The 16,075-nt window shown below is 36.6% G+C and overlaps 1 protein-coding gene across 1 annotated transcript; it reads left to right on the top strand.

Annotated features, from left to right (window-relative positions):
* The first annotated feature begins 630 nt into the window (after positions 1-630).
* LOC135219035 (protein O-linked-mannose beta-1,2-N-acetylglucosaminyltransferase 1-like) lies at positions 631-15,233 on the top strand. The gene is made up of 11 exons (XM_064255469.1): positions 631-864; positions 1,604-1,820; positions 3,521-3,648; positions 4,280-4,350; positions 8,366-8,626; positions 10,248-10,342; positions 12,446-12,546; positions 13,206-13,396; positions 13,879-14,059; positions 14,464-14,576; positions 14,958-15,233. The coding sequence occupies exons 1-11, from the start codon at positions 631-633 to the stop codon at positions 15,124-15,126; spliced, it is 1,761 nt and encodes a 586-aa protein (XP_064111539.1). The 3' UTR covers positions 15,127-15,233.
* The last annotated feature ends 842 nt before the right edge of the window (positions 15,234-16,075 follow it).

Here is a 16,075-nt window from a genome sequence, read left to right as displayed (position 1 = left end):
ATAGAGGACGTATTGAAAAGGGTAAGAAGCGTAGGGTGTCCAATGTTGTCACGTATGTATCAACAGTAATAGATATGTCATGAATATCCAAGATGATTCTGAGTTGGTGTAGGCATATAAAATGTTCATGACCAGAGAGGGATCTCTTTGAGTGGATGGTACCTTGACAAACCTACTACATCTGGGCTGTCCATACCTTTCCACATTTTTTTTATGATATTTTAAGCACACTTTTCTTCATTTTATTCAAGTGGATATTGATAAGTAGCTATAACAGCTAACTGGCAAATCTCCAAATGTCTCCAACTTGTTTCTGTCTTCTAGGATGGATACACAGAACTGCTAAAATGCTGCTGTATTTATTTATTCTAAGCTACTCTACCATAACTGACTTACTGATATATCTAAAACATCTATGATTCAGTATCTGTGAAGCAATAAGTGTAAAAATTTTGATATAATGGCAGAACAAAATGTGTCAGTAACTACGACAAAAAAAAAATTATGTGAAAAAATATATATAATACAAGAAAGCAAAGATGTTAAAAAATGCAGTCATGAAAGCAGGCTCAAAATCCCAGTAATACTGCATTTTATTAGGTCTACAGCATGGCAGGAGGGAATGTCGAAATGGGTCACAGATGGAGGCACTCGGGTATCCATATATTAGTTCTGTCTACAGTCCCTGATCAGCCCAGAGATAAAGTACAGCGCCCACCAAAGGAAGGACGATCTATTTCATCAACGAAGCCCAAGGTAATGCTGGCTCAAAGATTCATCACCTACCAACCAGCAGAGGTTCTTGATTTGGTGGATACCCTGCGGAAGATCCGGCCAGGCAAGCTCATCATCATGGCTGCTGTGGTAAGATTTTGTATGGACAACCTGGCTACAGGGGATGCGTCTAATACATGACGGAAGTTGAAACGCTTTTTCAGGAAAAAACAATGCACGGATTCCATCAAATTCGTATCTACAAGAGTATTATATACACAGATAGATATAGACTGCTATTTTCCCTATTTTTCCCTATCCATGTTCTATTTAATGAACCTTCAATCTTTTTAGTCTTCAGCCACAGATTAATACAAAAATTGATTACTTCCATTTCCCAGTCGTTCATAATCATGAGTTACATTTTTTGTTTTCTGATTATAGGACTATAGGCAGCCTTTAAGGTACCGAAGTCTTCACACTTCACCTGTTGTCTTAGTTTTCATTTCTTACGTGCTTAATACTGGTCTACATTTAACAAGATTTTCCACTATCAGTCACACACTATAGTACTTTTCCATATAATTATTACCAGGAATATCCGCCATTGCTTATTTACACACGAACATGCATGCACACACACACACACACACACACACACACACACACACACACCCTAAATATATATAGTATATATATCACACAAAGTTATTAATATCTTAACTTCAATTTCACAATCCTCACTCGACTCTACCGTCAATTACCGTGACTTGGACAGGTTGGTTTCATTACTTTTGTGAAATTTGTGTATATTGTGCATGTGTATTTATTATTAAAATTAAAATATTCATAGAGCCAGGCTGTGGACTTCCAGACACATTCTTTTCAGCCAGAGTGGCTGATGTTCCTTGGGGAGAGAGGAGATTCGGCTATCAAGGAATTGGGTTTCAAGTACCACTCGAGGACAGCCAACGGAGAACCGTGGGTGGGCATTGTCTCAGTTGGACACCGGGTCATTTCTGAATCCGTTATTCCGACCGCCATCGGGAAGTACCCAGCAAGTGCGGGACACTTCGTGACAAATGTACCCATTCGTCACACATACGGTAGGACTGGCTGATTAGTTGGTTTAATGCTGTAAGGTAGGAGCTTTTTATGTGGCTTGTTTCATTTCTTTTTTTTTTTATTCAAAACGATGAATTCTGCTTTAATAAATGGTGCTCTATGAGAGCTTCCCTGGCATGTTACTCTACGCTTGTGGAAGAGTAAACGTAGAACTGACTTATTAATTTCCAGCAGTTTTTGGTGCTAACCTACCAGTTTCTTGTCCTTAGTTTTCTTGACGTTTGGGAATGTGTATAGATTTATTGGACCATGAAAATAACAATAATACTGTACAGAAAACGACCCAGTAAAATCAACATAGATAATGGAGTTTATTTTGAAAGAAATTTAGTGAACCTGTTTTTACATCGGAAAGAATTAAAGTATATAAGACATAATCAAGGGTAATCCCATATATAATATTGACTTGTAATCACTGCGACCATATAATTGTAAGCACCTAAAGGAAATATCCATTGTGAAGAACACAGCAGAAGTGATAATTAAAATACAATCAAAAGTCTTTACGAATTGCTAAAGACATAAATTATAAAGAAATTGATTTTCATGAACAGAAATTTTCATGGCTCCACGATCCACAGCACGCAGCGTCTCCTATAACACTTTCCCGAGTATTTGAAAATTGCTGAAAAGTACGTAAGAACATTTGCCAACATGTAACTTTCCACAATTTAGCGTCAATGTGCAAAACCTAGCTTCATAATGAGAACGACCAGCAGAAAACTGACTTGAATCCTCATCTCATGATTTCTGAGTGAAATCGTAACATCAGATCATTTCTGGAATTGATGCAGAACAGTCGATAAAGATAAATGAGAACAGGTAGCATCATCCTTGACTAGGTAGTTCCCACAGGGTTCAGATCCAAATTACTGCTGGAAATGAACGGATCAGTCTGATTTCTACCCAACATTTCCAAGGCTTCATATTTGAAGTTCAAGGAGTTTCCAAACTCTTAAAGAAGAGAGAAAAAAAATAAGATGTAAAAAATGCGTAGAAGTCTCTTCGGCTCATTTGAGCTTCTGTACATCGTATAATCAAGATTCACCAAAAATAGATAAATCTTTCGGTGAGCTCGGTATAGAAATGTAAGATGCACAATTATGGTTAGATTTAACCTTAAATAAAATAAAAGCTATTGAGGTTAAAGGGCTGTAATTTGCTAAGTTTGATGATTGGAGGGTGGATGATCAACATACCAACTTGCAGCACTCTAGCCTCAGTAGATTTCAAGATCTGAGGACGGTTAGAAAAAGTGCGGACGGACAGACAAAGCAGGCACATCAATTTTCTTTTCAGAAAACTAAAACCTAACATTTTCTTGAAATGAATACATTCATTTTCATAACGTTTCACAAAAACCGAGTTCCACCCATTACAATTCACCCAAAACGTCGTCGTCACGTTTCGGTAACAGTCGTCTTAGAGCGTTTCGTAGCATCTTTTAGAGCCAGGGGGCTTATTTATAGCATTATGAATTCACCTTCAACTGAAGGACGTTCTGTTATGCACAAACCATCATCTGTTGGATGCCATCACACTCATAAACAAATCTGCTTTGTTGAATATCAGATAGAAGTCGAATGATGTTGTACTACAATGTCAATTCATCTCCTTGAATATCAACATATAGTAAGTCACTGCCACTCAAGCAAATCTTCCTCCATGCGTGTTTCAACAGACGAAGTGTGTCGATGGGACGCGCACGAGGATATGGGAGACCAGGCGGAATTCTGCAGTCGCTATGAAGGGTACGGGGATCTGTGCTCTTGCGACGCGCCATTCACATTCCACCAGAGATCTTTACAGGTGAGACACCTTTTCCTTTCTTTGTGTGTGAGTGCTCCCGAAAGTGGTAATACCACATCTGTATAGAAAAGTTAATTATATCTTAGCTTAACCAGACCACTGAGCGGATTAACAGCTCTCCTAGAGCTAGCCCGAAGGATTAGATAGCTTTACGTGGCTAGGAACCAGTTGGTTACCTAGCAACGGGACCTACAGATTAAATTCCTCTGATTCCGCGTTGGAGCGGGAATCGAACTTCGGACTACCGAATCGGTAGGTGAGCACGTTAACCCCTCGTCCAGCGAGGAACTAGATGCACACATAACTGGAATGCTTTCACTTATCAGCGACCCCGTTGTCGCTATATAAATCGAATAAAAAATGAGGAGGATCCCGTGATAATCATAAAGATGCAGTGAAACCCTGCACACACACACACACACACACACACACACACACACACATACACACACATACACACACACACACACACATATATATATATATATATATATATATATATATATATATATATATATATATATATATATATACTTGTACGGACAGCATATCTGCTCATGTAATCTTCAGAGAAAATGTCTATAAAGTTGCTGGCTGCGTGGCTGTACTTCACCTGGAACTCCTTTTCCAGGCCCCTGTGATCATGACGGAACGTATTCCAGTAGCGGTGGTGACAGCTAACAAACCGAGGAGACTGTTCAGGTTAGTGGACTGACTGACTGACTGATTGTCTAGAAGCAGGTCACAAAAGTATAATCAACAGATTATACAGACACTCAGAATAGACATCGTCATCATCTCTTGTAATTCACTCACTAAAAGAGATACAAATTCAAATAACGCAGAGCCTGTAATAAAAGAACCGGGATATAAGTTTATAACTAAATTATTGTGATAATAATGGCTGGTCATTACAGAAATGTAAAAAAATAAAAAAATATCTAGCATTAAAGTAGGAATGATATAATCTATTTATGGAAGAAATAATCAAGCCCAAATATTCTTTTGAGAATTAAGCTCATTTTCATCTCAGCGCAATGTTGCTACTGAATAATGCAAGCAAGCAAGAATATCTTAACAGTGTTAGAGAGCAACTCGGTTTATACACTGGGCGAGCAGTGTTGCAAGTTTAGAACTGCTCTCCTGCACTTCTTGCTCCCCCAGTGGAAATGTCAATATATTAGGAAATGGTGGGTCTCCATTGTGTCATTCAAGATGTACTATGTAATCAGAGCCGATGCTGGGAACTGCGGGGCAAGATTAGAAAATATTTGTCACTCTTATTATTATTATTATTATTATTATTATTATTATTATTATTATTATTATTATTATTATTATTATTATTATTATTTTCTAGAAATGAAGACCACTTTTTGTATGATATAAAAATAATTAAAAGATTTTTTTGCCTAATATATAAATGATTTAACGATTTCTCTTTAATGTAAAAATGATTGAACGATTTTTTTTTGTTCAATATAAAAATGATTTAACGATTTTTTTTGTCTAATATAAAAATGATTTAACGATTTTTTGTCTAATATAAAAATGATTTAACGATTTCTCTTTAATATAAAAATGATTGAACGATTTTTTTTGTTCAATATTAAAATGATTTAACGATTTTTTGTCTAATATAAAAAGGATTTAACGATTTTTTTGTCTAATATAAAAATGATTTAACGATTTTTTGTCTAATATAAAAAGGATTTAACGATTTTTTTTGTCTAATATAAAAATGATTTAACGATTTTTTGTCATATAAAAGTAATTTAACGATTTTACTTTTTTTTGTCTAATATAAAAATGATTTGACGATATTTTGTCTGATACAAAAATAATTTTCCAAGTGAAAACTTCTCTTAATATAGTATGCACAATAATGTGATGAATATTACTTCGTCATTCTTTATTTCATATTTTATTCCTTTTAGAATGTATAGAAGGCTTCGAAAGGTGACGCCGGCGCGATGCCCAATTTGATCAAATTGGGCAAATAGGCTTAAAACCGGCCCTGTGGGTAATTTAAAAAGACTTTTGAATACAAGTAGCCGGGTTATTTTTAAAAGTACAGATGCCCATTATTATAACTACTATATTATACCATATTTTTTAATAATAATAATAATAATAATAATAATAATAATAATAATAATAATAATAATAATAATAATGTTGTTGATGTTAGAAAGACAGGTAAATACTAAAAATTTCGAAAAATGAAAGAAAAAAACGGTGTAAGTTAATCTAAGAGAAAATTAAGAACTAAAACTGTCTTGATAACAAGAATACACCAAACTGATTGCGAAATAATAATAATAATAATAATAATAATAATAATAATAATAATAATAATAATAATAATAATAATAATAATAATAATAATAAGCTCTGGAATAAGACTAGCAGAGGTTAATATCAGGAGAGGGATCTTCCAGGGCGACTCACTGTCCCCACTACTCTTCGTAGTAGCCATGATTCCCATGACAAAAGTACTACAGAAGATGGATGCCGGGTACCAACTCAAGAAAAGAGGCAACAGAATCAACCATCTGATGATCATGGACGACATCAAGCTGTATGGTAAGAGCATCAAGGAAATAGATACCCTAATCCAGACTGTAAGGATTGTATCTGGGGACATCAGGATGGAGTTTGGAATAGAAAAATGCGCCTTAGTCAACATACAAAAAGGCAAAGTAACGAGAACTGAAGGGATAAAGCTACCAGATGGGAGCAACATCAAACACATAGATGAGACAGGATACAAATACCTGGGAATAATGGAAGGAGGGGATATAAAACACCAAGAGATGAAGGACAGGAAAGAATATATGCAGAGACTCAAGGCGATACTTAAGTCAAAACTCAATGCCGGAAATATGATAAAAGCCATAAACACATGGGCAGTGCCAGTAATCAGATACAGCGCAGGAATAGTGGAATGGACGAAGGCAGAACTCCGCAGCATAGATCAGAAAACCAGGAAACATATGACAATACACAAAGCACTACACCCAAGAGCAAATACGGACAGACTATACATAACACGAAAGGAAGGAGGGAGAGGACTACTAAGTATAGAGGACTGCGTCAACATCGAAAATAGAGCACTGGGGCAATATCTGAAAACCAGTGAAGACGAGTAGCTAAAGAGTGCATGGGAAGAAGGACTAATAAAAGTAGACGAAGACCCAGAAATATACAGAGACAGGAGAAAGACAGAAAGAACAGAGGACTGGCACAACAAACCAATGCACGGACAATACATAAGACAGACTAAAGAACTAGCCAGCGATGACAATTGGCAATGGCTACAGAGGGGAGAGCTAAAGAAGGAAACTGAAGGAATGATAACAGCGGCACAAGATCAGGCCCTAAGAACCAGATATGTTCAAAGAACGATAGACGGAAATAACATCTCTCCCATATGTAGGAAGTGCAATACGAAAAATGAAACCATAAACCACATAGCAAGTGAATGCCCGGCACTTGCACAGAACCAGTACAAAAAGAGGCATGATTCAGTGGCAAAAGCCCTCCACTGGAGCCTGTGCAAGAAACATCAGCTACCTTGCAGTAATAAGTGGTACGAGCACCAACCTGAGGGAGTGATAGAAAACGATCAGGCAAAGATCCTCTGGGACTATGGTATCAGAACGGATAGGGTGATACGTGCAAACAGACCAGACGTGACGTTGATTGACAAAGTCAAGAAGAAAGTATTACTCATTGATGTCGCAATACCATGGGACACCAGAGTTGAAGAGAAAGAGAGGGAAAAAATGGATAAGTATCAAGATCTGAAAATAGAAATAAGAAGGATATGGGATATGCCAGTGGAAATCGTACCCATAATCATAGGAGCACTAGGCACGATCCCAAGATCCCTGAAAAGGAATCTAGAAAAACTAGAGGCTGAAGTAGCTCCAGGACTCATGCAGAAGAGTGTGATCCTGGAAACGGCACACATAGTAAGAAAAGTGATGGACTCCTAAGGAGGCAGGATGCAACCCGGAACCCCACACTATAAATACCACCCAGTCGAATTGGAGGACTGTGATAGAGCAAAAAAAAAAAAAAAAAAAAAAAAAATAATAATAATAATGTTGTTGATGTTAGAAAGACAGGTAAATACTAATAATTTCAAAAAAACGAAAGAAAAAAGCGGTGTAAGTTAATCTTAGAGAAAATTAAGAAATAAAACTGTCTCGATAACAAGAATACACCAAACTGATTGCGAAATAATAAAAATAATAATAATAATAATAATAATAATAATAATAATAATAATAATAATAATAATAATAATATTAAGGGGAACCGAACAGATTCCCGAAAGCTATCCTTAGATTTTTAAATTTAAACATATGTATACATTTACATAACTGTGGATTTGTTTCTCCATTTGAAGACTCGTGCTACTATGAGGATTTTTTAATAAATATGATATTCTTGCACAATAAAGTCGAGGTCTCAAAATAGCCCGAGGAAAAATAGCGAAATAAAGCTTCAGTAATAATAATAATAATAATAATAATAATAATAATAATAATAATAATAATAATAATAATAATAATAATGTGATGATGACGATACTGTAGTCACTGGCTACCATGGGGGTAAAATGTTCTTTTACTGATAGACTACGTAGCAGCGTAGGCTAATCAGCAAGGCTGATAGATAATAACCTGATAACACCCACACCCAAAAGGCTCCTGAAGACCTTGTTCACGGTACCGGGCGCGAATGAAACGGACATCTTAGCAGTCGTCGACGGAGGTCATCCCGAAACACTGGAACTGCTGAAGGTGCTGCGAGTGTCCTTCGTCGTCCACAGGCCAGAGGGCTTCCACAACGCCCGCACCAACGCCAACATTCGCTTCGCCCTTCACTCGGTGTTCCTCACGTATCCGGAGGCCGATAAAGCCATAGTCCTCGAGGACGACCTCTTACTTTCTCCAGACATCCTGAGGTAAGGATTCTCTCTCTCTCTCTCTCTCTCTCTCTCTCTCTCTCTCTCATCTGTGTGTGTGTGTGTGTGGGTGTTACATACACTCACATACATATACACACCACCAAATAACGCAAAAAAGATTTTATCAATCGGTAAAATAACACGGATCGCATATATTTTACAAGACTTCTCTGTCAGCTTCCCAACGATTCTATCAGGTTTGCTCCTCTCTCTCTCTCTCATAAACATCGGCTGAATTTTGTATTTTTTTCTCAGAGAAAACTGCATCGACTGGTTTGTATCATACTGTTTGAGCATTATATAAATACACATACACACACACACACACACACACACACACACACATATATATATATATATATATATATATATATATATATATATATATATATATATATATATATATTGGTCATTAAGAAAATGTCTTTTTTTAAGAATTTTTCGCGTCGTTTTCGTCTCATGGCATACTTATTATTTCTGTCTGAAGAAAGTACACACACACACACACACACACACACACACACCATATATATATATATATATATATATATATATATGTATATATATATATATATATATATATATATATATATATGTATATATATATATATATATATATATATATATATGTGTGTGTGTGTGTGTGTACTTTCTTCAGAACAGAAATAATAAGTATGCCATGAGACGAAAACGACGCGAAAAATTCTTAAAAAAAGACATTTTCTTAATGAACAAGAAGTCAGTCACCAAGAGATTTCCGACAATAACAATTCCTATATTCGAGAATAACTTTGTGGTGACGAACTGCTTCTTCTTCAGCAGGGATTTATTTACTTTTTTTTTTTCGAAAATGAAAGATGAGAAATTCCTTTTATGTTATATACACTTAACATTCATCCAAACAAACTCGTTGGAACGCAAAGAACAGTGGAAATTAACAGAGGGTATAACTGAATCTCATGCAGGCTATACACAATGGCAGACAAAATCGGACACGAAACAAGAGACAAGACTGAGCAGCCATGCAATTTACCTTTTCCAGCCAACCTATGAACTGAAAGGAATTGATTATAGAATTTAGACCATAGGCCAGGCACTGGGACCTAAAGAGATCATTCAGCGCTGAAACGGAAATTGACAGTAATAGGTTTGAAAGGTGTAAAAGGATGAAAACCTCTCAGATGCACTAAGAATAAACTGTTAGGAAATGGTGAGAAATAAGATGGAGGAAAGAGAATACGAAAGCAGATGCAGTAAAAGGAACGAAAGTGGTTGCAGCTAGGGGCCGAAGGCACGCTGCGAAGACCTTTAGCAATGCCTGCAGTGCACCGCATAAGGTGCACAGACTGCGCTACCCCTCTACGGGACTGACAACCTATGGGACATTCATCTAGGTTCCGTTTTCGGTGCCTCTACAAACATATCTTTTTCGAGTTGAGTTTCGGGCTTCTCTCGAGGTAAACTATTTCTTTATTCACAGATCTGCCGTACCTAGGCTAAGCAAAAGCTCTGGGTTGAACATCATTAAAAAAAAAATATCAAAATTCTGTCACAGCTCTGAGAACTACACACTGGGTCATAATACGATTTCTTCCTTTCTTCCTTCCACTCCTGACAGGTTCTTTCACCAGACCTCGTGGATTCTCAACAACGACCCTTCGGTGTTCTGCATCAACGCATTCAACAGCAACAGCCTGCCAAACACAGCTTCAGGTGATATCTGTTATTCTTACACCATTTCTCCTTACCTGTGGTCATTCATTTCCCTTGCTCACTGTGGACTTCATAAATTCTTCTCTAAATTTAGACATCATAATAGATTACAGAGAATGTCGTAGAATGTTGTTGTGGAAATTCGATTCTCCGGAGAAAGATTTTCCTTACAAAAAATAATTTGAGAGATTCAGCCCCTTTCATTGTGTTCCAGTGCAACCGAATTTAAGTCTTCTTCATCCTCATCACTATTATCATCAAGCTGGAAGTTGATTCTAAGTACAAAATTATGAACGTTTATACAGACCAAAGTTTTGTTTTTCGTGTTCAGGGTTATCAGTGCCATCCTATGATACAAATTTGTACCAGCCATTATTCATATTCTTTGGTTTGTTCTACATTTGTACTCCGAGATTTGATTCTGTATCATAGGATGGCGCTGATAACCCTGAACACGAAAAACAAAACTTTGGTCTGTATAAACGTTCATTATTTTGTACTTAGAATCAACTGGAAAAGAACATAACTATTGTACGGCATCCTTCAATCATTAGGGGCCACTGTTTCCCGCCAGTATAGAGGTTTTCGATCTTTCTCCCACCCTGATTAACAGACCTTGGTCTTCCACCCATGATCAATTATAACAGCTTATAACTCATCACAAAACGATACTGCAACGGTTTAAAATGTCCTACTATGAGATTCAGGGCCTCTGTAACACGGTTTTTTCGCAATAACTTTTTATCTATGCATTTCTTAGATATAACGCTTATTCAGAATACATATTATATCAACACATAAATTTTGAGTGTATTCTGCACTACGTAGGTTGAATAAATTTGGTACTTATAATGTAAAAGTGACCTTTTTTGAAGACGGGCCAACTTACTCAGAGAAAAGGTTTCGAACGCACTCGTTACGTAACTTATGACATCATTTCTTCCCTCTTTCTCGATGGATGATTGGCTATACGTAACGAAGGCTAAACCTCTGGCAACAATGACACAAATTTAAATACAAGCAAAGCAGTACACCTTTATGAACTCTGGAACCTCTCCACTGATAATTGCCATAACGAAAAAACCAACAAAATATGTTAATAAATACAAAAACACTTCGATTATTAGTCTAACTCCCAAAATAAGTTTCCAAAGAAATTACAGTCTACTTTATAGGTCACAATCAGATTGACAAGATGTAGGGAATAGTTGGTAATTACAAAAACATAGTAGACAAGCTTGATTTGATAACTGCTATATCCAATGCAGTCAAGCAATTTTTATTTATTGGCTATCTACCTATTTACTGAAAGAAAAATAGCCGGTACCGTATATTGGCTTTAAACCTTCACCAATAATTATCGTCAGAATGGTGACTTCATGAGGCTCCACCCACTTTCGCCTCGTTATAATTCAGGATAACACTGAAGGCTACCATGGGCATTGTCGGATTAGAAAATTTAACTTCTGGCTATAAAAACTAATTTCTCGAGTAGTTGTAAGAAGTGCTAAATGATCCTCAAGGATCTCAGCAGTTGGTCTAAACGTTTAATTCATGTATATTACTGCTATACTGTTGCGGCACTACTGCTACAGTAGCATTACTACGCTAGCACTGATACCCCACCCACATTTATGTATCGTTCCGCCATTCATAAAGTCTTTGGGTTTCAGAGCCGATGGAATTTCTGTCTGGTGGATGGGCGGGGCAACATTTAGTCAAAAGGTGTTTGTTTACCTTGCTTACGTAATGAATTTTTTTCGACTCTTGGCTCGTAATCATTGGCCATGGCGTCGGCTAGATCATTTTTACTCTATAAAAATTAAAACTATCAGGTTTAGGTTATTGATAATGCTGAAAAAATTTGTGTGTGGTTGTAAAATATATATATGTCAACTTTCAGCTACATCCGATGCTTTGACAAGGAGCAAAGTCCAAAAAACCATGCTACAGAGACCCTGAATCTCATAGTAATTTCTTATGCAGTCGCGAGTAATGAGCACAATAATCGTATTTCCTACCTCCATAATTATACTTTCAGTCTATCTACCCATCAATTCAGGATTTTCGACAATATCGGTTTTTATTCCTTTGTTTTTATAGATACTACGAAACTCCTCAGGTCGGAGTCCTTTCCTATGTACGGATGGATGGTGAGGCGCGAGTACGCCTTCCAGATAGTGACCCACTGGATTCCAGGAGAGGTTAGATGCCAGTCAGCAATAACTGATACTCTTAATTTTAAGCTTAAAACTGGTGTGAAATATTACTGGCCATGAAATTAAACAAAGCATATATTCTAGACTTGATAAAAGCAAAACAGTAGAGCAAATGGTACTAACTGATAAGCTATATCTACTAGGTAAGTCTCGTTTGATGGAATACAATGTTTTTTCGTCGTACCAGCGGTCGTCGTTTCTATAACAGATTTGAAATATATGCAGAACAAGCACTATAACGTGAAGTAAATACGAATCACACATTTAAACCAACTATGATTCTTAACGAAGGAATGTACTAGTTCGTTAACTTTTAAATGTTTATTGAAAAATAGGAATTTGGTAAGAGTTAAGACTAACAAAATTACTGAGGGGTAATTGCATGTGAACGAGCTATGTAGTATGTAAGCAGTGAAGGGAAAATACAAGAACCTGTCACCTGTCTTGCAAAGTAAACAAAAAAACAAAAAAAAGGACCTAGACAAATAGAAAAGGAGTAGTAAATGTAAAGGAAATTGTCAAAATTAGTTTCCTTACCGTTTTTATTACATATATATTAGCAAAACTATTCCAAAAGTCGATAACTAAGACTGCACGCCGTGGCAGATTCGTCAAGATGACCAAACATACGAGCTCTCTTGCAGGAGGGCGACTGGGACTGGTACCTGATGGGGGCATCTTCCCAGAGAGGGAGGGACGTGGTGTCCCCGGAAGTGTCCCGCACCCTCCACGCTGGGTCGGCTGGAGCCCACGTCGATGGATTCGAGCAGCACCTCTACTACAACCGCATGATCAGCACGTCTGACCCTCACGCTCGCTTGGCGAATCTTGAAGGGTGAGGTTCAGAAAAAACAAAAAAACTAGCGTAGTTGATAATTTACGGCGGTTAATTACTGCGGGTTCGACGATCTAACTGCTGTATAGTGTTGTCTTTAGCATCTTATTCGGATTGTCTATAAACACTTATGAAAAGAAGGAAAACCTCTTTAACTCGCTCACAAAGCTTCCAGAGAATGGAATACTTCCGAGTGAATGAATCAGATAATGCAACAGTGACAAGAAATGCTATGAACGTGCAAATGCAAATGAAAAGACAAAGATAAACCTAAAATAATTTCTATAAGAACATACATAGGCTCAGAATTACATCTAGAGAAAAATACCAACATCTTAAATATAGGTGTAATGCGTTTTCATATATAAATATATATATATATATATATATATATATATATATATATATATATATATATATATATACTATATATATATATATCACTATATTGTGAGTTAAAACTGCCTACTCATGCATTCCAGGATCATCTTCGACAATTACTACCAGCAGTTGAGAAATGAGGTAGCCCGGTCAGAAATGTTAGTTCCAGATCCGACGGAAGAGGGGGGTTTCCTACCACAAGATCGTCCTGGACCCTTCGTGGTCTTCGTCAGAGCAGGCACACGCAACGATGAATTTTTCAGCTTCAGAATTTTCATGATGGTAAAATGACTTTGGATTTTCTATTCTCCTCATTTCTTGATGTCAATTCTGGAAAATCGCGACATACTTTCTGATCAGATTTTCTGCGCGAATTGTTTTTCCGAGAAAATGAATTGTCATAATTATTTTTGAGGAGATCTAACCAAGATAAGTTTGGCCTTTGATACATCTTCTTCCTTTAATTACTTAAATTCTATATGATTTCCCAACCTCTGTATTTCACATATGGAACGAAATTATCTCGAATTCTTCACCGTTTGATAGTTACATCACTTGAATGAATAAGAAACTCCTTAGGTAATTTTGTATTTCTCTGCTTCCATTCTCTTTATGCTCACGACACTCCATACTCCAAAGAAGAAGTTGACACTCTTTCCCCCCAATGAATCTTTCTTTGTCTTCAGAGCCTCAAAACTTATTACTGGGACACGAGAGAGATTTTCAGAGGCGTCATGAGATTCAACGTCAAAGGTCGCATCCTCTACGTGGTGGGCTGTCCACTCTCCCAGGACTTTTGGTGGGTGCATTACTCCTTGACCTCTCTATAGACTTAGAGTTGTGATGAACGCTATTAAAGACGTGCTAATGATTAGAAACTAATTTTCTGGCCTTTTTACCACACAAAATTTGCTATTAAACCAAAATGTGAAAAGTATGACAGCAGTAAATTTTAAAACATTAGATATGCACATCAAAATAGCGTGTTTTACTAATGAAAACTCATTCAGTCGTATATATCAAATTAAAATTTCCAACGATTTATCCAAGAACAAATTTCACAACAGAACATGAGGGACAATTCAACGACAATATGAGATGGACAGTAGCATTTTTGAAGGCCACAATCCCGACACCTCTAGGCATAAATGACTTAGCCATTGTTATTTCTCTTGCACAGCCGTTACAACCAGAAGGGCTACATGACAATCAGACCCACCAGGGACCTCATCCTGAAGGTGCAAGAAGCCAACGACCTATTCGAAAGGAGCCAGTACGAAATGACGACTCGTAGGAGAGTCGTCCACAGGGATCCTGCGAAGGAAGCTTCCCTTGAAAATGTTTTCTAATAAGGTGCGAGAATCCGTCAGCTGAACAGACTGACTGAGTATTTTGATTTTAAAAAAGTTGACACAAATTTTAAGAAACATTCGCTCGCCCGTGCACATTGCATCCTGTAAACATGACAACTGATAAAAACTGATGAAATCTACTCCGCTTTTCTAATAAAAATTCCTAAAAAGACAGATTGACTTCTACACTCATAATAGCCTGTCCATAGAGAGAGAGAGAGAGAGAGAGAGAGAGAGAGAGAGAGAGAGAGAGAGAGAGAGAGAGAGACGGATTTCAAATATAATTATACCATTTAACAGAAGATAAAAATGTTTTCTAAAGCATGTTTTAGAAGGAATGGTTTACTGTCCATTATTCATTACCTTTCTTTAATGAGATAAGTACTTATACTTATCTTTTAACTGATTTTATTAGAGTATTTATTTTACTAGCCTTTCCTTAATCAGTGTTCAATCTTATATAAAGTAGAATTATTGTTTCCCTCAGAGTTTTTCCCATCATTTCTCTTCTCCTCATTTTAAACTTTATGTATCGATCTATGTATGCATGTATGTATCTATCTATATATATAAATATAAAACATAACTTGCCATCCCGTCGGCTTTTATAGAGAACAAACAATCTTTTGCCACAGACGTATTCAAAATTATCCATAACACATAGAGTTGGTTTTTTTTTTTTTTTTTTGCAAGGATGTGTGACTGGTACCATATAAATAAGAGTTGCATCCCCGATCATTAAAAACCAATGAATCACACTGACCCGCAATATGGCGACTTCACATTATACTAAGAAACTGCCATCAGAATCTATAAAATTAGAAGATAATGGTAGTAAAAGGTAATATTTTGGGATCATATTTAAATTCCAGCGAAACTGACAACATAATTGGAAAATTTTCACGGATATTTTTGTCAGATTTGACAGGGCCTTCTGTATACAACC

This window comes from Macrobrachium nipponense, chromosome 1 (assembly GCF_015104395.2).
Source record: "Macrobrachium nipponense isolate FS-2020 chromosome 1, ASM1510439v2, whole genome shotgun sequence".
NCBI classification, from domain to species: Eukaryota; Metazoa; Arthropoda; class Malacostraca; order Decapoda; family Palaemonidae; genus Macrobrachium; species Macrobrachium nipponense.
This window is presented reverse-complemented; position numbering and strand designations above follow the sequence as displayed.

Coding starts and splice junctions, on each gene's coding strand:
- LOC135219035 (XM_064255469.1), top strand. CDS start 631: ATGGGTCACAGATGGAGGCACTCGGGTATCCATATATTAGTTCTGTCT. Junction 8,627..10,247: donor CTTTCTCCAGACATCCTGAG/GTAAGGATTCTC, acceptor CACTCCTGACAG/GTTCTTTCACCAGACCTCGT. Junction 14,577..14,957: donor CCACTCTCCCAGGACTTTTG/GTGGGTGCATTA, acceptor TCTCTTGCACAG/CCGTTACAACCAGAAGGGCT.